Source organism: Bactrocera neohumeralis, chromosome 5 (genome assembly GCF_024586455.1).
Source record: "Bactrocera neohumeralis isolate Rockhampton chromosome 5, APGP_CSIRO_Bneo_wtdbg2-racon-allhic-juicebox.fasta_v2, whole genome shotgun sequence".
NCBI lineage: Eukaryota > Metazoa > Arthropoda > Insecta > Diptera > Tephritidae > Bactrocera > Bactrocera neohumeralis.
This window is the reverse complement of record NC_065922.1, coordinates 27,710,348-27,732,785: the sequence shown is the minus strand read 5'-3', so window position 1 is coordinate 27,732,785 and position 22,438 is coordinate 27,710,348. Positions and strand designations below refer to the sequence as shown.

Here is a 22,438-nt window from a genome sequence, read left to right as displayed (position 1 = left end):
CTGCTTTTCTTTTATAGAGCCAGCTGGCAGCCTGCTTCTTCTGAAGTCACGTTGTAATTTCAAAAATTTTTTATTTGATTTTATTATTTTTCCAATATATATTACTATAAATGGGATTTTTTGATCTTTTGCAATAATTTTTTTATTTTAAAACAAATAAATCTTCAGGTTCGAATGAAAGATATTTTTCGCTCTATAAAAAACGATTTTTTAATTAAAAATATTAATTTAAAAGTTATAAGCAGTTAAAGTTATGCAGCAAATGTACTGTATGGTATTTATATAGTACACCATGTCGTATGAGCAACCAGAAAGTGCATTTGAATCATTTGTACCATTTGATTTAAAACTTTAACAGCTTATACCTTTAAATGAATATTTTTATGAAAAATTCTTTACGACCTTTCTTGTAGAGCAGAATATTTTGTAGTAGAATATCACTTTTTCAAAGTTATATATTTACTTGTTTAATGCAAAATATGGCATAAAAACTTATATTATTATATGTATGTACATATATGGGAAAAGAAATATGATTAAAGCGCAGTTTAAACTGAAAATAAAGGACTTTGGATTATTATTTTTAGAGCAAATACTGAAACTATAAAGGACGTTGGCAGAAAAAAATCAACTTGGAGAAATAACGGATACGTTAATATACATACATGCAAATGTATATTTATAAATGTATAAAACATACATTTATTGTTGCAAATTTACAAAAACAAATTTGTATTATTGCTTTCGGAATAAAACCTTATGTAATATGCATTTTTATATTTTATTGTAGCTCTAAATAAATCAACTGAAATGCCTGCCTCGGTTAAAACTGCCGTTAGTAAAAATTTTAAATTTGAAATTCGTTCAGTTAAAAAAACCATCTCAGAAATAGCTATAATAATTATATGTTATTTACTCGCTGTTCTGTTCCCCACAACCCCTTCGATCAATAATGAACTGACTGATGAAGACCTTAAAAAGATTGTGATATATGACGAACAAAATCTCGATAATTTAGACATTCTAAAGTAAGTTTGGAAAAAAATTATTACTTTTTTTCCATTATGTATGGAAAATATTTGAATCACATTTCATTAATATTATTTTTATTCATTAGATACTTATTAAGCGTCTCTGAAAAAACAATGCCAACAAATCTTACATATACTCCAGACGATGAGACGGCTACCGGTATAATGGATGAAGTTGCAAAAAGTCTACAATTAACCGAAGCAAAGTCATATAAAACAGAAAAATCAATGATGAACAGATTCGACAGAAATACAACACTAGCAGCTGTTAAATTGATATCGACGACAAAGACTAATCTAGAAAATGAAATACGTTTTCCAAGTGAGTTTCGAACAAAGGACTTAAATCATATGGGTACAGAACTTTGGGCAACACGCTGTAGCGGTATACTTGCTCAGGATGCTGGCGAAAAAAACGTGCAAGATGATTTATATTTACGAGAGGGTTTCTTGCAGTTGCAACATCAAATATTTGCTAAATGGTTACTCAAGACACAGGATCAAGATATAAGTAGCATAAATTTTACAGTGCGATCATTTCGACAACATACCAATGCGAGAATGTGTTCTGCCAACAACAAGTCCAGTATATCGATGTTTTGCTTCAGTTTTTCATTCTTTTTACCATTTCTAAATATTCTATGGGTAATAGAGCGTTTTAACGAATTATTCTTAGATATATGACATGAGTATATACAATATATATATACGAGTATACATTGATTTTTATTAAACATTTCAAGCGATATGGGCGTGAACGAGAAGAGAATATTTTAGCTCATCATTGGAGATATGGATTTGATTATGCCAAGTACTGGACTGGCAACTGCATTCTTTCTTTTTTGCATTTATTAGTTTTGGATATATTCATTGCAATTGTGGTTTTGGTAAGATAATCACATATATCATATACATATGTATATTACTATAAAATCAATCAAAATTAGATTTTCAACTTTCTATTCCCTATTTTATCATGTATAAAGCTTTGATTGTTATTGAAAATCGTTATCGCGGTTTCAATACTTGATAAGGCAATAGTCTCGATATGCCTGAGTTATATTAAACTTCAATTACCAAAATGTTAATATCTCAAATAACATAACAATCATATTGCTCTCTCTATTTATAGCTGCCACTTGAGGGAAAATTCGCTAGTAACATTATTTGGTTGGTCCTTTATCTAATTTCATACAATATTGCACTCCTGATTACCGCCGTGTTTATAGTCTCAATTTCGACTAAAGCACTGCACGCTGTATTGTTCGGAGCTCTGATATGGCTTACCATGTATTCATTATTCTCAATTTTGGTGGAGCATTATTTGGAAATGACCACAATTTTGTTCATTTGCTTTATTGGCTTTGCCAACAATGGATTTGCATATGGAATGCGTGAGTTTCAAGAGGGCGATGATTTTTTAAATCCAGTCATAACGATGTTGGCAAACTGCGCATTTTATTGGATATTGATTTCCATAGCGGAGTATTTTAGTCCAGGGCCTTACATTAAAACGTTGCCATTCAGCTTATGCTGTAGTGGACACTGTCTTACCACAATGAATAAGCCCGCCAAAGCTCCAAATTCGAAAAAACACAATATTTTAATACTTGAAAAACCTATAATTTGGGAAAATTTTGAATTCGGCACCATCAGCAGTGTTGAATTGATACGTTTAAAAAATGTGCACACCAAACACAATTCCGGCAGAATACAACTTAAAAATATAACAATGCGTATCTATGCCAATGAGATTACTGTCATATTTGGACCACATTGCTCCGGCAAAACGACAATAATTCAAATAATGGCTGGTTGGAGGCGACCACTGCTGGGACAAGTACAAATTGAACATAATGATTTGTATGAACATTGGAATAAATATCGTGGTAGCATAGATGTATGCATGCCAAATAACGCTTTATTTGATTTACTGACTGTTGAAGAAACATTAAAATATTATATGCTAATTAAATTACCAGCAAGAGATAATCAAAAAATCAATATGGAATTAGATAAGTTTTTCGAATCTGTGAGAGCAACACGAATACAACGTAAAACGTTGGTGAAATCATTAACCTATAGTCAAAAACGTTTTGTAAGTTTGGGTTGCGCTATTGCTGGTGGTACAAAAATCGTTTTACTTGACGAACCTACACTTCATATGAAAGGAAAAGAGCAACGTTTATTTTGGAGCATATTACATAAAGAAAAATATGGTCGCGCTATTGTGATGACCACATTCGACATAACTGAAGCCGAAGCTGTTGGAGATCGTATTGCGATGTTCGGTGAAGGCGCGCTCTTAACTTATGGCACACCATTTTTCCTTAGGAATAAATTTGGTGTCGGCTGTGATTTGGTAATAATTTATACATATTTGCATTATGTGGATATATACATATAAACGTGGGGTAAACCACAAAATTTATACATGTATGCGAAACGTCATAGAATCAGTATGCAAATGAAACAATTTTTAAACCCTGACAGGATATATTACCTTTATCATGAAGTTTATAAAACCCAGGAGAAAACGGGGGGGAACTTTCAAAAATATGCACATGAAAGTTTGAACACGTATCTGCTTACTTGTAGGAATGGCTGATATGGGACCTCTATAACATATAAGTAGCTGTCATACAAACTGAACTACAGCATTAACTTCTTGTATGGAAAACTTTTTTTATCTCAGAAAATATTTTCACAAAATTGGCGTGAATTATTTTTAAAGACAACTTCTCAATCTTCATATAGCTGCCATAAAAACTGACCCATAAAAATCAAGTTCTTGTATGAAAACTGTGAAGAGTATTATAGCTTCGAGTTAACTGAAGTTAACCTTTTTTTGCTTTAAGTGTTATTTGCCATTCCCCAATAGTTTTGCGTAATGGTGTTGAGGTAGCGTTCCTTAATTGTATATAAATCCGGAGCCAGATGTGAGATCCGTCACATGGAGAGACTGTTCTACCATCAAAAATAGATTCCAGAATGACAGGAGTTATATTCATGTCATTATTATATGGTTAGATCGATCAAATTAAAGGCAATTGTAGAAGTTATATAGAAGAAGAAGGGTTCGATCGTAAAATCTAGCATTGATAAAGCAACCGTATAATTTCTTGTCACGGTTCTTACTCGGTTCTAACCATCGCTTTGAAATATAAATATCAAATTCTGTTGCTTAGTACATACTCCTGCTTGTTTATTTAAACATTACTCATAAAGCTTCTATTTGTTTATGTCTTTGTCCCTTAGATAATAGTCAAATCCGCCACAGCATCAACCGAAGCTATAACTGAGTTAATAGGACGATTTATACCTGGAGTTATACCGGAAAATGAAATTGGAGAGCTACTCTACTACAAACTGCCACTTGATATGAGGCCGAAATTTCAAAATATGTTGATACATTTGGAGAAGGAGCAAAAAAATCTTGGCATCATAGATATGCGAGCACTGAGTAGCGAGCTTACTGAAATTTACATGACAATGGGTACACGTAAAACGAAACAAGTCATAATTAGCGATAGTATGTATAAAAACATTTTAAATTTGAACAAGATTTCATTAAAAGGGATTTTAATTTTTATTTCTTTTCGCATAATTATAGAAAAACCTACATGCGAATATATCTCTTCAAAAAAGCTTGGAAGGCAACAAACTTACGCATTACTAAATAAGAAGCTCATACATCAAGCGCCAAACTTTGTGCCTCTCATAACAATGGCCGTTTCATTCATTTTTATACTTTTGATAGCCATAATGGCAAAGAATAGCATGAATGTACCACCAACGCGCTACAATCCCATAGAGTTGGGTGCTACAAAAAACATCGATTTAACAGCATTCAAAGACTGTAAAACCATTCAGGTCTATAACCCTATAAGAAAAAAGCGTGTTGGCGAAAGTTCGTTAAGATTTGACCAAAACTCGCTTCGTTGCCTTCATGTTAATTTTGAGAGTTTTTTAAAGAAATCAGAAACGGTGATGGACAAATTTGGCGCAGTAGAAGTTAATGGCGAAATATACACCGGCTGGTTTAATCAACGCATCTTCCATTCCGCTCCACTTGTGTTGAATTTAATGCATAATTTGTATCTTTCGTAAGTCAAATGTTATGTTTATTTTTTGTTGTTGTCGCGGTTAGTTACCGGTAAGATTTTAAATATTTTCATCGCTTTCAACTAAAGGGAAGTTCAGTAAACAGTTATTTCACCGATCTTTCACTATTCTGCTCTGCAAAGGGCCTAACACTTAAATCCACAAACAAAATTTTCACGAACTAGACGAAGGAGTTCAGACTAGATCTTAATATCCACAGTCGATGAAATAAAACTCTAAAATTTTGGCGTTGCACTTGATAGCCGAAGCAGAAGCTCTGCATACGACCGCGATTATTGTCAAAGTGCAGAACCGCAACTAAATCTTCAAGTCGCTAACCGGCAGCACCCGAGGAAAAGACAAAAAAAAAACGCTCTCGGCAACATACAAGACAATTGCCCAGTCGGTCATAAGCTATGTAGCACCGATATGGTCGCCTGGATGGCCTGAAACGCAGACGAACAAGCTCAGACCTGTCAGAACACATCACTCCATACAGTAAAAAGATGCCTCCTAATATCCGGTTATAGAACACAATGTACTCCTCTCCAAGCAGTTTCTGCCGAGATATTTTCGTAGAAAAAGCTAAGCAACCCATTGCAGACGAGAGGCCGAGTTGCCTTCCGAGTTTAAACTCCTACATATCACTCCGACATACCAAATATTATTCAAGCAAGCCCGCACTTGACCCCAATCTTCTCTTTGCATGTCAAATGCACACTCATCTAATACACCTCTCCCTGATGCCCGGCCTAATCGAAACATGACGTTTCCTATCGTTAGATGACTTCGATGATAACCAGCAGGAACCTTACCACCCATGCCGAGATTAGTTAACCGCTACAACAACAGTAACAACAAAAAGGGGAGGTCCAGTAAAGGAACAACGGAGAAGGGGTGTTAAATTTATGCGTTTAAGGGGTCAAGTCATGATGTGGTTAGAATCATACGAGGTAGTGAGGAATTCTGACATGTCTGTAATTTGTTCCGCAAGTCCTATGACTTTCTTCTGCAAGCCCCTCAAAAATACGCCGTATATTTAATAACGAAGGGTGTGAAACCCTTTGTATTAAAGAAGCGTGAAGTGCCCGATGACTTAACCGTGTAGTTATCAGCGCAATAGGAGATTTTGCTGGTGGTTGAGGAAGTTTCGAGATGCAATAAAAATACCGCGATTTAGTATCCTCATTATCCATTTCAAATTTTACTTAAGAAACAGTCTGTTTAGTTTCCTTTAAAATGAATATCTCGTATAATAAATAAGATATTCGGCCTTATAACATAATATATAGATTTGTTTATGCAATGTAATGTGTACGTATAAAGGATATAATTAATATAAAACATTTATAATTTTTATTTATTTAGAAATAAAGATATTAAAGCAATAACTACAGTCGCTAATCATCCAGAACCCACGCCATTACGTGCCAAAATTCACGTGCTTGATCAAGAGAAGACCCATTTACTATTACCAATGGTCTTGGGAATTGCCATACCAATATCGATTGCTTGCTTTATTGTGCCTCTTGTGGAGGAGCGTAAATATCATTTGTTAACACTACAAAAAATAGCCGGTGTTAGTATGGCACGGTATTGGTGTGTGAATTTTCTATGGGATTATATAACGTTCTTCTCATATTCCATTGTCTATACAATTATACTGGCTTTATCACCCATCGAAGGTTATTCGTTTTCGCACAAGATGTGTAAGTTATCGAATTATATTAAACATTTCAAATTTAAATGATTGCTGATTATTATATTTTTAGATGCAATGTTATTAATGAATGTCTATGGAGTACCTGGCTTAGCCTTGATATATTTACTCTCTATATACTTCTATTGTACGATGTGGTCAGCATTTCTTATAGCAGTTTTAATACAGGTTGGAACAGGTAAAATTAGAAAGTTCAAAAATTATTTTGGAATCTCAATGCTAACTATTCAAATATTGTTTGTTTTCAAAGGAATATTTTCGTATATTGTGTATTGGAATATTTTCTTGGACAATGATATAATATTTTATATTTGGGCAATATTTCCTACATTTTCCCTTATGGATGGCATAAGTAATGTATATACAGAAACTAAGGAAGAAGAATATTGTGAACAAGCATGCGAGGATGATGAAGATTGTGACAAGAAGAATATATGTGCTACTATACCACAATGCTGTGGTAAGTAATAATTTAAACAAGTAAGGAAGGGCCAAGTTCGGTTGTAATCGAATATTTCATACTCTTGCAACTTGTCAGGATCAAAGCCAGGGAAATATCTTCAAGTGCATAAAGTTAGTAAGTTATATGGGGTCTAAGGCAAATTTTCACCTCATTTTAGTCTTAAAGACACACTCGCACAATTTTATTAAAAAAAAAAAACTCACACATTTGCCGATATATGCGGTTTAAAGTCTATTGGAAGTTCGAAAATCTTTCTATTAGATATATGTATGTATCTAAGGAAGTTATTGATCCGATTATACCCATTTTTGACCTACAGACATATTAAGAAAGGGTACTCTTCGAATTTCTATAATATACTATATGTACATATGTATCTCAGAGATTGACCGATATTTTCGTGTTGGGTTATATGGGAAGTAGGCGTGGTTGTAGTCCGATTCCGTTTGTTTTCGCACTGTAATATAGGAATGTCGAGGTAACATTAAATATCAAATTTGGTCTATATGGGTCGAGTAGGCTTTCCATCTAAACGTAGGCGCTACCACGCTTATCATCCATTTTTGACTGCGGCTCTTATAAAGTCATCTTGTTTTATCTCAAGTGTAAAATTTAATTTATCTGTAGAATTTATTTATTGATTTATCGCGCTTTTAGTAGTTTTTAACAGAACCGTTATATGCGGAAAGGGTGGGGTTATCGCCCGCACATACGGGCAGACAGATAGTCACTCAGTTTTCAATTTTCGTTTTCTTTTCCAATAACCAGCAATATTTACATTCCATACACTTAGTAGATGAGATAATAATATTTAATGCAGATATCTACATATGTATATGTTTTTAATTACCTTATTAATTGTATTTGTCCAGTTAGATGCATGCTTTTATATTTTCATATTTTAACAGTGTCAACTATTTTCAAGTTTGAGGATCCCGGAATTCTAGTTGTAATTTGCTACATGCTAATATCAGCTGTGTTTCTATTTATTGCCATATGTGTTGTAGAATCTAGGAAAACTCGTAAGATGTTTTCGTCGAAGAGAGAGTATGTTTCTTTATATAATGTATAAGTAATTGTACTTGCATTCATAAAATTTACGTTTGTAGCATAAAAACTCTTCATTCCGCAACACATCCTTACGACGATCGTGATGTGGTGGAGTTAAAGCAATATGTAGCCGAACAGGATTTACAAAGCAGTCTGAAAAAACGTTTTATGGTGGATCAGCTTGAATACAAAATACTTAAAAAAGTAAATTCTCTGGATACAATTTCATTTATAGTAAACGAGTGAGTAACATTATTTTTCCACTTTACATCTTTGTGAAAACTTAACTAATGGTAATTTTTATAACGACTCCATGATAATTTAAAAAATAACAAATAAAAAGTTCACTTCGGTTGCACCCCCCACAAAAACAAAGATGACGTGCAAGAGCTTTGAGCGTTCAGTTGAACTTAATTTTGTTTGTTCAGTTTATACGGCAGTTTCACTATATATGCTATAGTGGACTAATATCGGCGGTTTCGAGAAATGAGCAGTTTCTTGAGAAGAAAACGATAAGTTGTATAAAATTTCAGATCAATATCTCATAAATTGAGGGAGCAGCTCGTCACGCTGATCATTTTGTATGTACATAGATATAGAGGTACATATATACTAGGCTCTCCGACGTTTCCTTCTAGGGGTTACAAACTTCGTCGCAAACTTAATATACCCCGTGCAGGGTATAAACTTATGGCAGACATTCCTTTAATATTGAACATCATATTCAATATCCAATCAAACCGCGTAGAATACGATCTTAAGCAATGCGTTATGTTATTTTTAATAATTTAGAGAAATAATTTTATATTGCGTCCACTAAAGTAACATTAATTTAATTTTCAGTTATTTTCATAATATCATTTAATAATCTTTTTTTATGATTGTAGGGGTCAATGCTTGGCAATATTCGGCTCACACCATAGTGGAAAATCACATGTTGCTGGCCAACTTATTGGCCAAACCAATTTTGCTTTTGGTGATATATTCGTTGATGGCATCGAACTGAAATATGATCCTAAGAAAGCACTTGCAAAAATGTCATTTGTACCGCAAGATCATGGGCTTTGGGAAACATTTACGCCACGAGAAATTTTACGCTTCTTTTGCATGTTGCGCGGTGTTGTACCAAATGATATTAAAGGAATTTTACGAGATCTTTCAAGTGCTTTTATTATGGGTTCCTATATGGATAAACCGATACGTGGTATCAGCGTTGATCGGCGTCGCAAAGTCAACATAGCGCTGGCATTGATCGCTCAACCGACTGTTACAATATTGGATGAACCGACACGTGGACTTGCACCACGCACTAGTCGAGAAATATGGAATGTTTTGCGTTATAAGCGTTTTTTGGGCAAAACTTTAATTTTCACAACATCAAACGCAATCGAGTTAGAGGCATTAGCCGATCGTGTGCTTATTTACAATGAGGGCGAGATGTGGGCATTTGGTAATGCCCAATATCTACGTAACAGATATACGAAAGGGTTTTACTTAGATGTAAAATTGAAGATTGATGGTGCGAATGCTGAGGAAGCTAAAGACAAGTCAGTTGCTAAAAAAGATTATTTAAATTATTTACAAACGTAATAATATACTATTTGTTTTTTATTGTTTGTAGTCTATATAAGGACGCTGAGAACTTAGTGCGTTTTGTTACCTTCTTGCATGAAGATTCTGAATTACAGTTGAGTAACAAACTATTTTATAAGATTTTTAAGTAATTTTTGGTATTTTAGGGTGCGCATCGATAATTGCTTCAAATTTTATTTGCCAGTCCCTATTGTAAGTTATTCATTTTTGTATGGTTCTATGGAAAAAAATAAACGGCGCCTCAATATTGCTGAGTACGGCGTTAGCCAAGGAACAATCCAAGATGTTTTCAATGCGATTGAAGCCAATCGGAATGTATAAAGATATCATTAAAAATTACAAAAAAAAAAAATTTTATGCTTCTAATTTGGACCATTGTTAAAAAATTACCTGTCGCTCTGCGAATTGTTTAAATAATATATGTATATATGCATTGCTGTCAATTAAAAAATGTTTAGTATTTTCAAAAAAATTAAGGCAAACTCAATTAAAGATAGGTATATACTGAAAAATACCGAATTCAATATAATAATACGGCAATACTAAAAATACGTAACTTTTAACATTAACCTGAAGTTGTAATGTCGGAATAAGTATTTATAAGTTCAAATAAACAAAAAATTGTTATTGAGAATAGTAGAGAATTTGAACCTCAACAAAAAACAATCAATTTAAATACGTTGTAATATTATTTTCAGACATAATAACGAATAGAACAAATCCATTACAAGTACACGAAATAAATGCCAGAATATCTAACGTTATTACAATCACTCCATTTGTTTTAATATTTATGTATCATTATTATTATAAACGTAATCAAAATGTTGACACAACTAGGCTGTGTCGTGTATATTCAAACGAAAGATGTCGTGTGCACAGAAAAATGTACCGCCGAGTGGCCGCAAAACGAAGACTTGCGAGAAAGCGTGTGGTGGATCCTCGTCACACTGTAAATAAATAAAATTTACATACTTAAACCTAACTCCATAAAATAGCAATTAAAAACTATGTAACATTTTACCTAAATAGAGTAAAACAAAAATACATATGTACATATGTATGCATTGTCCATGTAAATAAAAGACTAGTAATAAATGGTTAAGCAAACATAAATAAATAAAATAAGTGGAATATCTAGGGAAATATTAGAAGGGTTGTGCAAAGGTCTGAGGTTTTTTATACAAAATTATATGCATATCTAGGTACTTCTCGAGTTTTAACAAAAATTACAATAAAATAATATATAGTGCCTTAAAGCAAGTTCACAAAATGATAGCGATTAATAAAAATAAAAAATAGTATCACTGTCCATGGCCGGAGTGTTTTCGGGAATTTGTTAAGCAAAATTGCAAAATTATAAGTAAGGGTCAAATTCAGTTCAGGAAAGGAATACAATTTAATAAAAGCTTTAACCGAAAGTTACAAAATTTATATACATATCTAAATCAAATTAGAAATGATTAAATAATTTTAAAATTTTCGCAAATTCAGAATGCCGAAGAAATTAACTTTTCACTAAGGAGTATTTCAATATTATTATTCATTGGCATTAGAAAATGATTGGAAACTTGGAGAAATATGTCAGTTTAATACGAAACTTTTACTTAATTATTCCTTTATTTATTTAACTTTTAACGAGTTCGTAGTTTTTTTATGCTAGGATATTCAAACTTTCTAATAGTAAATGATAATTATGAATGTGGTTTATTTATTTGTGGACAACATCTAGTAAAGTAAATAACTTAATTAAACATTTCCCAAATAATATTAATGTAACAGTCATAGCCGGGGTATAAATTAGGTTACACTTCTGTAACGTAAATGGCTGTCATGGTAATTGCAAGCATAAGTTTATGTGTGTATGTATGGTGGTAGGTAGTACAGTTTTTGCATGCGTTTAAGAAACTTTGGATAATGTTATTTGGATTTTTTTAAATATGCCAATTAAAATAATACCACAACGAAACGCGTTAGACAGAAAATTATTTTCAAAATATTACATTCGAAAAATCGGGTTATATCATCAGCTTATAAAATTTTATTTATAATTGATTTATTACCAAAAACGCAGAATACTCTTCGAATTTCATAGTAAAATCGGCATCGATGGTAGTGGCGTTGCTGGCGGCATATCTGGCGACTAAACTCGACACAGTCACTAATCAGTCAAATTTATTATTCTAAATTATTGCAATTTTTGTATAATTGGCTTTTAGATTTCCTTTTTTGTTATCGTTATTTAAGGTAACATACGTTAGCAAATTAGCATAGTTTATTAAAATGTATCTATTATCGCAGCAGTAACTGTAGCGTCCACTGTCAAGCGTGAGTTAAGGGCAGTGCACGCAGTGCATATTTTCCATATAACTATACGTCGTGTAGGGATAGCCTGAAAATATCATGTTGTACGAAGAAACTACCACCCACAGGCTTAAGAACAAATGTTTGAATATACGCATGTGGCTGGTCATCATCGGTCTGATAAGGCGTCAAATGCAGCGTGTACACAAATAGATCAATGAAAGGATCAAAAACTTAAATTAAGCTATGTATACACACCGGCCATTAAAGTTACGTTTTGTGAAACATGTTTCAAACCGTACAATGGAACAAAACTTAATTTTTGTATTAATTATATTTTACCTTGAGTCTTCCTAATACATTGATTAATACGCCTCCATCAAACATTGGTTGTGAATCTACTGCTGTTATAACCCTCGATATTTTTTGGAACGACAAACTCTAAATAAATATTAAATTAGTTAATAAAATAGTCAATCGAATGGTACCCAAATGTACTCACAGACAACTTTTCCATTATTTTAGGTGCTCCTTGCAATTGTACGCCTTCAAAGGACATGAATGATTCGGTCGCCTAGAATATAAATTATATATTCATTAATATATATTAGATATTCCTATATTTTACACATTAATTTTTTGCTACTGCTGCTGCGAACGCAAACGGAATGGTCCAGAAGTAATATAATTGAAGCACTCTACGCTAAAAATAGCACAAATGGCGGTTAAGTGACTTTGGCTACTAACCACAGAAAATATATAAATTGGAAACAAAAAACATATAATAGTAATAAGGTGCAATTATAAATGGACATGTGTCATTTGAAATTCTGTGGACAAAAAGGTGGAGCAGCAGTGGCAGAAACAACAACACCGGTACAGAGGCAGTGGTGACCACACCAGCTGCAATACACATTCACACTCACACTGTAGAAATTGGCCACATTCGCTCTGAGGTTGGGATCGTCAAATGTCGCATAGTATTGTTGCACAAATCCTTTACCAATATCCTCGTACTGTGGATTTAACGCCATTTTCACTTCAAAATTCAATAACTAAAATAATGCAAAAATACGAGTAACTTATAAAAAAATAGGAATTATTTCCGTGCAAATTCCGACGGATTCACTTCGTCTCCCCTGCCGTATGCGAAATCGGTTGATTGCGCGCTGTCAGTGTAGCCAACACAATGCAATATAAATAAGAAATGTCACTTAATTAAGATTAACTAATCGGAGAGTATATCACAATGTACATAGAGATTTTGTTGATACCGTGCGTCAAAAAATTAAATAATAGTAAAATAATTTAATATCTGATGTATTTATTATATGTTTCATTAATACGAACTAATGTCTAGCTATTGTGAATTAGTTAATTACTTCGACTCCTAAAAGTATGCATCCAACGATTAACTTATTTGGTATATCATAGCAAAATTAAGTATATAAAATTGATAAGATATTTCATATACATTCGCACAATAAATTAAATATTTGATAACGTTAACGAAAGTATATTAATATCAATTCTAATATGTGTTAATAACACGCAGACAACTTTTCCTGAATGCATAGTGGTTAAAGTATATTACAAAAATAAAAGCACAAAATATTATGTATATCTGGCAGCATTTATCATTGGCTCAATCGGTTTCAGGCGGTATTAACTTTGGGATAAGAATTTAGATATGAATAAATCGTAGTAATTGAAAATACTTTTGCAATACTTGCATTACTCATGCGTTTATGGGTATTTTGATGCCAACAATTGAAAAGTTACATACAGATGCCAAGTAAAGTTTCTACAAAAATGACGGAAAAGCACACAAATATTTGCGCTGCTTCTGAACTGGTCGAGATCCAACTTCCTGCTGGATTCGCAGCTATGGAAACTCAAGTTGCTGGTCATACGTTTGATACATCATCTTTAGGTCTTTTACAAGACAGTGGTGGTTGCGTGCTTAAACCACTAGGCAAACCGGAATGTGGAGAACGTGAGAAAAATTTTTATGAAAATCTCCAAGAAGCTGAAAAATCAAATGACTCAAATGTATTGCAGCTGCTTAGTTCATTTGTACCAAAATACCATAAAACAGTGACATTAGCTGTTAATAACCGTCAGCACACTTTCCTGAAAATGGAAGATCTCACAAAAGGTATGCGAAAACCTTGTATAATGGATATTAAAGTGGGTAAACGAACTTGGGATCCTATGGCATCAGAACAAAAACGTCGTGTAGAAGAACAAAAATATGTACGCTGCAAACAAGTTTTGGGGCTTTGTATTCCGGGCTTCCAGGTGTATACGCACAAAGATCGTAAAGTACTTCGCTTTAGCAAAGAGTATGGTAAAAATTTGGACTCTGATGGTTTCCACGAGACAATAGAACTCTTCATAAATGCTCAAAATGGAGTTTTCAGACCATTGGTTTTTGAAATATTAAAACAGTTATACAGAATACGAGAATGGTTTAAGATGCAGACACTATACAATTTCTATGCAAGTTCCTTATTGATTGTATATGACTATGAACACCTCGAAAAATTCCTACCACCAAATGATTCACACCAAGGTAATGGTATTTCACAATTGACAAATGGTGATTTAGAGAATAATGGCAGCGTAAACCTAAATGTACAGGAAAAAACTGAATATAAATCAAGTGATGCACATTGGGTTAAAGTAAAAATGATAGATTTCGCACATGTTTTTCCCACAACAAACCAGTCTTTAGATACCAATTATATTTTCGGATTAGAAAATCTAATCGTGGTATTCGAAGAACTAATGAACCGATAACAAATTTAGCACAATAAGCATTCTAAAATATTTGGCATAAAGACTTCCAAGAAGACTATTGTTATTTATACCCCTCAAATACACAAAATTATAACCCTAGTATGTATATATACATATGTACGTACAAATCTTTTCGAACAAGTATAGGTATATTAATATAATTCAATATTGTTAATAAAAAGGAGAAAAGTATTAATGAATAAAATAATAAATTTCCTAATTCAACGTTTTAGTAAAAAAAAAAGTTAAAGAGCGTAAAAAAATTAATTTAGGATTCAAGTAGTGAATTCGCAGATTATGTTTTTACACGTTGGAACTTTTCATCTGAATAGCTGAATATGAACTGATATTTGTATCCTAAAACGAAATCACTCTTCTCAAAAATGACACATACTAATGAAAACGGAAAATTTTAGTTGAAATAAAATTATTTCTATATATAATTGTTTCGGAATTATTGTTACATCTAAAAAAAATCATTGTACGGCTATAGTTGTAGTTTTTGTATTGTAGAAAATGTTTCCTCCGCTATATAGACGCACTTTAAAGCATATAGTCCAACTCATATCGTTCATATTGATTCTTTGGGTCGTTAGTAATCCTTGGATAACCAGCTATTAATGCGTCTTGTCCACCAATATAAAGAGAATTGTAAATTTTCCAATACACATCTCGGACTTTACGTGCCGGATGAAATAGTCCCTGCAGTGTATATTGCAAAATTTTTATGGGTCCGAGTGAAACACGTAGACCATCAACAGCATCCATAAATGCCTGAACTAAATGAGGTGATGTTTCAAAAATATTTGGCCAAACGTAATTCAGCAAATGAATCAATGCATCCTCACATCCAAAACCATAAACGCCGAGTGCCATATGTTTAATAGCAGCACAAGCAGTTTGTCGATGCACCAAATCGCGGTCCATTAATGCGTCTTCCAACAAGGGACATACGGCATAAATGTAGTCTTTTCCCATTTCACCTATGTACTCAAAAAGAAAAGAAAGTGATTTGAGTACTCCATTTTGCACGTTCAGTTCTGGGACGCGGTACTCATTCATTAATGCAGGGAGTACTGTAAAGGGTCGACAAGTTTCAGCCACTATAGCAATAGCTACTGTAGTACATACACGATTCTGTCGTTCTTGTACTTTCAAATTATTCAACAAAGTCGCGAGCACATCATGCGGACCGATTGCTTTAGCTATGTAACCAAATGTGTTCACTGTAGCGCGACGAATAGCTTTTTTATGCGCTTTGAGAAGTTCAAGTAACTCAAAGCATATACGCATCCATTCACGCGCTGAAACGTATTCTGGTCCACGATCCGCAATTCTTCCGACTAAATCAATACAGTTCTCTTGTACTTTCTCATGACGATTCTTAAGGATAGGAGTCAGTCGTGGGAGTAAATCTTTAATGGGCGGTGTCATTTTAGTCATACCAATAACATTAACGATTGCCTTAAGCGCACCCAAAATACTCCCCAATACCTCTGGATATTCCTCTCCCAAATACTCGTATAATACAACACCTAAATGCCCCATTAATTTTTCTTCTTGACAGGTCTTCATAACTATGGCAATGCGGGATATTAAATCTGCTGCTTGTTGACGCACTTTCGCAGACTTATTGTTTAAACGCCAAAGAATCGTTCCACAAATTTGAGGTAAATATGGCTTAACTCGTTTGCCTAGCTGATTGACAATTGTACCAAAACCATTCAACATGACCACGTCTTCGGTGGTTTGTTCTTGAAAAGCATATAGGATACCATCAATAAGTTGCTCCTCTAAACGTGAATCAATGTCTGCAGCTCCTAGATTACCCATAATCTTCTCTATGGTTTCCATTACCATTTTGCGATACTGTTCGTTTTCATCCTTTAAATCATCAACAACTCGATTAATGATTTCAGAAGCGCCAACTTTATTGGCAATTTCTACCGTGGTGTCTACCAACTGCCTATAATTGCGACGATCCAAAGCCATTCGGTGATTCCAAAAGAACTTAAAGAAGTGTGGCAAAATCTCTTCTTTAATATATTGTGCCTCCACACCGTCTGTAGCGCAACACTGTTTTACTACCTTTAATACGATCTTTTTCATTTCTTCATCGGGTGACTGAAATTCACGAATCAAAATCAACATCACTTCACGGGTATAATAGTTGGCATACTCGGCATCCATTAATGGAATTAAATAACCAATAGCTTTTAAAAATGCAGCTAAGCCTTTACCGCGATGTGTACGAATACCCTTCCATAAGGGCTTCAAAACGGAATCAAAAGATTCAATGCCATAAGGCGTAGCTGCTTCAGCCAATGCAGCAATGGCCAAGGCTGTGATCGTTCGCACTTTTTGTTGTTCATCCACTAATCCATGTTCGATAATTTCCACCAAAGCTTTTAAATGCGGTAAAATAGCACAGCCCATTAATATGGCAATTTGTTGCACGATTTTTATACCGGTATGACGAGCTTGCCATGACTTTTTCGACTTACACACGGCTTTAAGAAACGGTAGTAAGGATGGAATACCTAATGCCGACGCCACAACGGCGAATGCTCGTGCCGTTGTATTACGGACATATTCATCGATGTTGTCGATATCAGGACGCATTGTCGAAATCATAGTGGCAAGGCCTGCCGCTTTGGCTAGATTCGAAATTATTTCTCGACCTTCTACACGGGCATAGTAATCTTCATCAATTAGCAATGGCTCAATAACGACAAGAATTTTATGTACATAAGGACGCACTAAATCATCTAACTTATATAGGACACGATCGATAACTTTTACAAGTAAATGTCGTTCTTGATCTTCAAGCGTTGGAGACATAAGTAAGGGAAGAATTTGATTAAATAGTGGCCCAGCTCCAAACTCACGTGCCTTGTCAGTTATTTGTCGAAGTGATGACTTACGCATTGGAGGTGAACCATTTTTAATAGTTAAAAGCAACTTCATTATTTTTCGCTCCTTAGCCTCTTCTGGAGAAAGACTGTCTTCGTCTACGTCCACAAGCAGTTTATCGAAATATTGAGCATCTTCTGGTTTCATAAACGGTAAGTTTTGACCTTTTGGTTGGTTGTCCATAAATTTGGCATTTTTATCTTCGACTTGAATAAAAAATCCCGCAGGGGTACCAGCAATTGGTGTCGGTGTGGCCATTAACTTACGCCCAGGTGTGCGTAATGGCACATAACCAGCAGGCGGCGGTAATATTTTATACCCAGGGGGAAACATTTGATCGAGTTCCTCATCTGTTAGTGGCCGATTGCGTTCATCAATTTCCTTTTCCCAACGGTATGCTTGAAGTTGCTCTGGTGTCATTGCGGCTAATGCGCCCGGAGTTGGAGTTGCCATGGCCATTGCCTTTACTCCAATGGGTGTGGTACCACCCGGTGTTAAGAGTGGTGTGACGTGACCTGGAGTGGTATGTGGAGTCATACTTGGTGTAAGGCTAGGCGTCATTGCAGAAGAGGGTGTCATTGACGGTGTCGCATTTGATGGAGTTTCATCCCAACGTGATCTTCTTTTTGAAGCACCTGGTGTTGATTCAGCAACAACATTGTCACTTGTACCCCGGTCTGGTTTTGGGGTCTCAGCCCAACCACTGTGACCGGGAGTTTCACGTTCCGTCTTTGGAGTCTCATCCCAACGATTACGACGAGCTGATTTTTCTTGCCCAGGTGTCTCATGGCTTGGCGTCATTGCATGTGCCGGAGTCGCGTCCCAAATTCGTGTCCCCAAACCTGGGGTGGCCCCAGGTGTTTCACTACCTTTATGGCCAGGTGTTTCATCCCATCGATGATCACCTGGTGTTTTCTAAAAAAAAAAGAGAAATCAAATTAATGTTCATAAAATTTTAAAATAATTAGTCTTACATCTTCCCAAGTAGGCGTTGCTGCACTATTAGGTGTTGCAGATACCTTTGCAGGTACAAAACTTTCGCTAACGGTTTGATCCCAACGTCCTCGCTTACGTGTTGTCGATTCTTTAGTCGCCTCCCCATTCGAAGTTTTTACCAATGTGCCTTCCTTAGATTTCTCTTGTATTTTTCTGCGAAGCTGCATGTAATAAAAACAAAATTAATTTTTACTTCTGTAATATCAACTAAGCTACTCACCTCACTTTCCTCCCCTTTGAGCATTTGCTCACGCATTATATCGGGATATGTTCTGGATCCAATATCAGGAGTCTTTCCACCTAAGATAGATATTAATAAGTAAGTGATCATTTTAATTAAACAATGTATGTTTTATTTACCATCAGCAAAGGGATCAGCACGCTCAGGAGATATAATAATACGACGTCTTTTTTGCCTATATTCATCCTCTCTATCTGCTATGGTTGGTCGACGTCTATCCGCCATTGGATCAACATCTTCCTTACCTTGAGTGACATCTTTTAAAACGGATATGGGTGCCGTATAAGTTGTACGCTTTTGAGGTACCGGGAATCCATCATCTTCGTCTTCATCCATTTCGTCGTTTGCTGCAATTGAAGTGTTATAGCCCTCATAACGATTCTTTCCTTTTCCGCCGCCTTCATCATATAATTCTGTATCATAAAATCCACCACTGTCCAATAAGCCAACTCCAGTCGATGAATTTTTTTGAATTTCCTTTTTCTTGGTTTGAATATCGGCAATTTGAGCCTCAATATCTAGGAAGAGCAAATAAATAAAGAAATTTATTGAATTCTGAGTAACTTTTCTTCGTATTGCAAAAGGTAAATCAATACGACAAAATGAGGTGAATCGATCCATGACTTAGACCTAACAAATACAAACTTTCCCTACGTGGTATGTGAATTACAAAATTACACTTATGGTTTACTGATTTATAATTTCCAATATTTAATAAAAGAAGCTTACCTTCGTGTGTTCGCGGAATATTTTCCATATTTTTCAACGTTCACTATACGTAAAGCGAAAAATAAGCGCTAGCTACTAAATTAATTAAATGTCAAAACTATAATAAGCACGCTGCCATATGTTTTATTTTCTTTGTGAAGTCTAAATTAAATTAATTAAACAAAAATGTTTTGAAGATATATAAACTTTAAAATTGGATTCTAAAGACGAAAATTTGATTCTAAAGACGAAGGACAATAATATTCAATATGCTGATATTTTATAATGACTTAAAATTATATAATAATTTACTAATGGAAATAAAATCCGAAACGAGAAATGAAGCAATGAAGGAAAAATGTATTGCAATTATTAGAAGAAAAAGAAATGTTGTATTTTAATGCATTTTTTATACGAATAAGTAATAATGTTCTTAAAAATCAGAGTCCAGTAGATTTACTAATATTAAAAAACAATTAAATATAGCTGTATCTTTGCCATTTTAATTGCAATGCAACCATGTGAAGAAAATAATATTTGGCAACTCGATAGCCGGTAAAATATATTTTCTCACAAGTGTTTGGCAATTCTCTACCGGGCGTATAATTTTTTCACATTGGATATTTGTTCAAACATTCTCTGGTTATTGTAAATTTAAGGAAAATGTGGAAGTACTTTGTATTTATTTGCGTATTTCTACAAACTTCAAACGCTGTGTTGGAGTCCGATGCTAATACGTTGGTTTTGTTAGATAATTTAGCAATTCGAGAAACCCATTCAATTTTCTTTAAATCGTTGCAAGGTAAGCTACTATCAGTGTTCTGAAGTGACGTGGTCAATTTTAAATAAAATATTGTTCAACAGAGCGGGGATTTAACCTTGTTTATAAATTGGCAGACGACTCTGGTCTAGTGCTTTCACGATATGGAGAATATCTTTACAAGAATGTTATTATATTTGCTCCCAGTGTTGAGGAGTTTGGAGGCGATCTAAGTGTTGAAAAGTTGACAGAATTCGTTGACGATGGCGGTAACGTTTTAGTTGCTGCTAGTGAGCAATCGGGTGATGCTTTGCGTGAATTCGCTTCAGAATGTGGGTTTGAAGTTGATGAGGAAGGAGCTTCTGTTATAGATCATTTAAATTATGATGTCTCTGATGTTGGGGATCACACTACTATATTAACTTCAGCACGAAACCTCATCGATGCACCAATTATAGTTGGTGCCAAGAAGTCTGCTCCCTTAATTTATCGAGGAACTGGGTTATTGGCAGATAAAGAAAATCCCCTAGTATTACATTTGTTGTCTGCAGAAAGTACAGCGTACAGTTATAATCCTGAACAGACTGTCAAAGAATACCCACACGCAGTGGGACGGGAAACGTTGCTTATTGCTGCTTTGCAAGCGCGTAATAATGCTCGAGTTGTATTTTCTGGATCTCTGCACTTCTTTTCTGATGAAGCTTTTACAGCACCTGTCCAAAATGCACGAGATGGAACAATAAACAAACAAGCAAGTAACCAAGACGTGGCCACTGCAATAAGTAGGTGGGCCTTCGGCGAAAGTGGACGTTTACGTGTTGCTAGAGTGAACCACCACAAAGAAGGAGAGTCTCTACCGCCTGAGCAAGCTTACACAATTGTCGATCCAGTTGTGTATACTATATCAATAGAAGAATTGGTGGATGAGAAGTGGAAACCGTTCAAAGCAAATGATGTACAGTTGGAATTTGTTCGAATCGATCCATTCATACGTACTACACTTAAGCAAGTAAACGGTGGACGCTATGAAGCTAGATTTAAGATACCTGACGTGTACGGAGTGTATCAATTCAAGATAAACTATGATCGAGTTGGTTACACGCATCTTTACAATACCACCCAAGTATCTGTTCGTCCTCTGGAACATACGGAATATGAACGATTCATTCCTAGTGCATACCCCTACTACAGCAGTGCTTTCTCCATGATGATTGGCGTTTTTATCTTTTCGTTTGTGTTTTTACACTTCAAGGATGAAAATAATGCAGTCTCTGCAAAGAGTGGGAAAGCAGATGACAAAAAAATGCAATAAATATGATGAACTGCCACAAAGTAGGCGAAATTGTAATTGTAATTTTTAAGCTAATAAATACATCTTCAGATTTGAATAAATAAAGAAATCGAATTAAAAAAAAAAAAAACAAATAAAACTTCCTGTCAGGTAAAGTTAATTGAGATATGTATGTAGTAATTTTTTTGAGACGTGTGAAAAGAAACAAGGCTAATCAACTTAAGGAATGTCTATTTTTTTTTTGTTCTGGATATCTAAACCCTGTCCAACTAGATAGGATAAGCTAATACATTTAGGAATTTAATCTGGGGAATTACGATATTGGATATAGTGTCAGAATTATTTTTCAAACACTTGAGGAATACTGTCATGTGAATAGTCTCTTGCCAGATAAAAATCCGGCCCACTTGCGGTTCCCTACTCCCGACTGTCGATTGAATGGATTTTAAATAACTTGAACCG

The 22,438-nt window shown here is 34.6% G+C and overlaps 5 protein-coding genes across 6 annotated transcripts; 3 read left to right on the top strand and 2 right to left on the bottom strand.

Annotated features, from left to right (window-relative positions):
* Positions 1-795: 795 nt before the first annotated feature.
* Positions 796-10,734, top strand: LOC126759894 (phospholipid-transporting ATPase ABCA3). The gene is made up of 14 exons (XM_050475077.1): positions 796-1,028; positions 1,118-1,676; positions 1,775-1,918; positions 2,164-3,393; positions 4,290-4,563; positions 4,645-5,137; positions 6,504-6,844; positions 6,908-7,033; positions 7,106-7,315; positions 8,227-8,365; positions 8,428-8,610; positions 9,256-9,915; positions 9,990-10,055; positions 10,108-10,734. Exons 1-14 carry the CDS (start codon positions 811-813, stop codon positions 10,280-10,282), a joined length of 4,818 nt encoding a protein of 1,605 aa, XP_050331034.1. The 5' UTR covers positions 796-810; the 3' UTR covers positions 10,283-10,734.
* LOC126759903 (probable nuclear transport factor 2) lies at positions 10,718-13,442 on the bottom strand. 2 transcript variants are annotated; one of them, XM_050475088.1, is made up of 4 exons: positions 13,192-13,439; positions 12,768-12,839; positions 12,608-12,706; positions 10,718-10,911 (listed from the first exon to the last, which is right to left on the bottom strand). In XM_050475088.1, the coding sequence occupies exons 1-4, from the start codon at positions 13,297-13,299 to the stop codon at positions 10,798-10,800; spliced, it is 393 nt and encodes a 130-aa protein (XP_050331045.1). In that variant the 5' UTR covers positions 13,300-13,439; the 3' UTR covers positions 10,718-10,797. The 2 variants fall into 2 exon arrangements, with proteins under 2 accessions (XP_050331045.1, XP_050331046.1); XM_050475089.1 differs by lacking the exon at positions 10,718-10,911 and adding an exon at positions 12,120-12,442 and having other exon boundaries at positions 13,192-13,442.
* Positions 13,443-13,838: 396 nt separating this feature from the next.
* On the top strand, positions 13,839-15,510 carry LOC126759900 (inositol polyphosphate multikinase). Its single transcript, XM_050475084.1, has one exon. It carries the CDS (start codon positions 14,054-14,056, stop codon positions 15,065-15,067), a length of 1,014 nt encoding a protein of 337 aa, XP_050331041.1. The 5' UTR covers positions 13,839-14,053; the 3' UTR covers positions 15,068-15,510.
* On the bottom strand, positions 15,478-20,054 carry LOC126759895 (splicing factor 3B subunit 1). Its single transcript, XM_050475078.1, has 5 exons — positions 19,947-20,054; positions 19,337-19,735; positions 19,197-19,276; positions 18,955-19,137; positions 15,478-18,895 (listed from the first exon to the last, which is right to left on the bottom strand). The coding sequence occupies exons 1-5, from the start codon at positions 19,972-19,974 to the stop codon at positions 15,611-15,613; spliced, it is 3,975 nt and encodes a 1,324-aa protein (XP_050331035.1). The 5' UTR covers positions 19,975-20,054; the 3' UTR covers positions 15,478-15,610.
* A 444-nt stretch (positions 20,055-20,498) lies between these two features.
* LOC126760417 (dolichyl-diphosphooligosaccharide--protein glycosyltransferase 48 kDa subunit) lies at positions 20,499-22,140 on the top strand. Its single transcript, XM_050476026.1, has 2 exons — positions 20,499-20,727; positions 20,790-22,140. Exons 1-2 carry the CDS (start codon positions 20,589-20,591, stop codon positions 21,995-21,997), a joined length of 1,347 nt encoding a protein of 448 aa, XP_050331983.1. The 5' UTR covers positions 20,499-20,588; the 3' UTR covers positions 21,998-22,140.
* Positions 22,141-22,438: the final 298 nt, after the last annotated feature.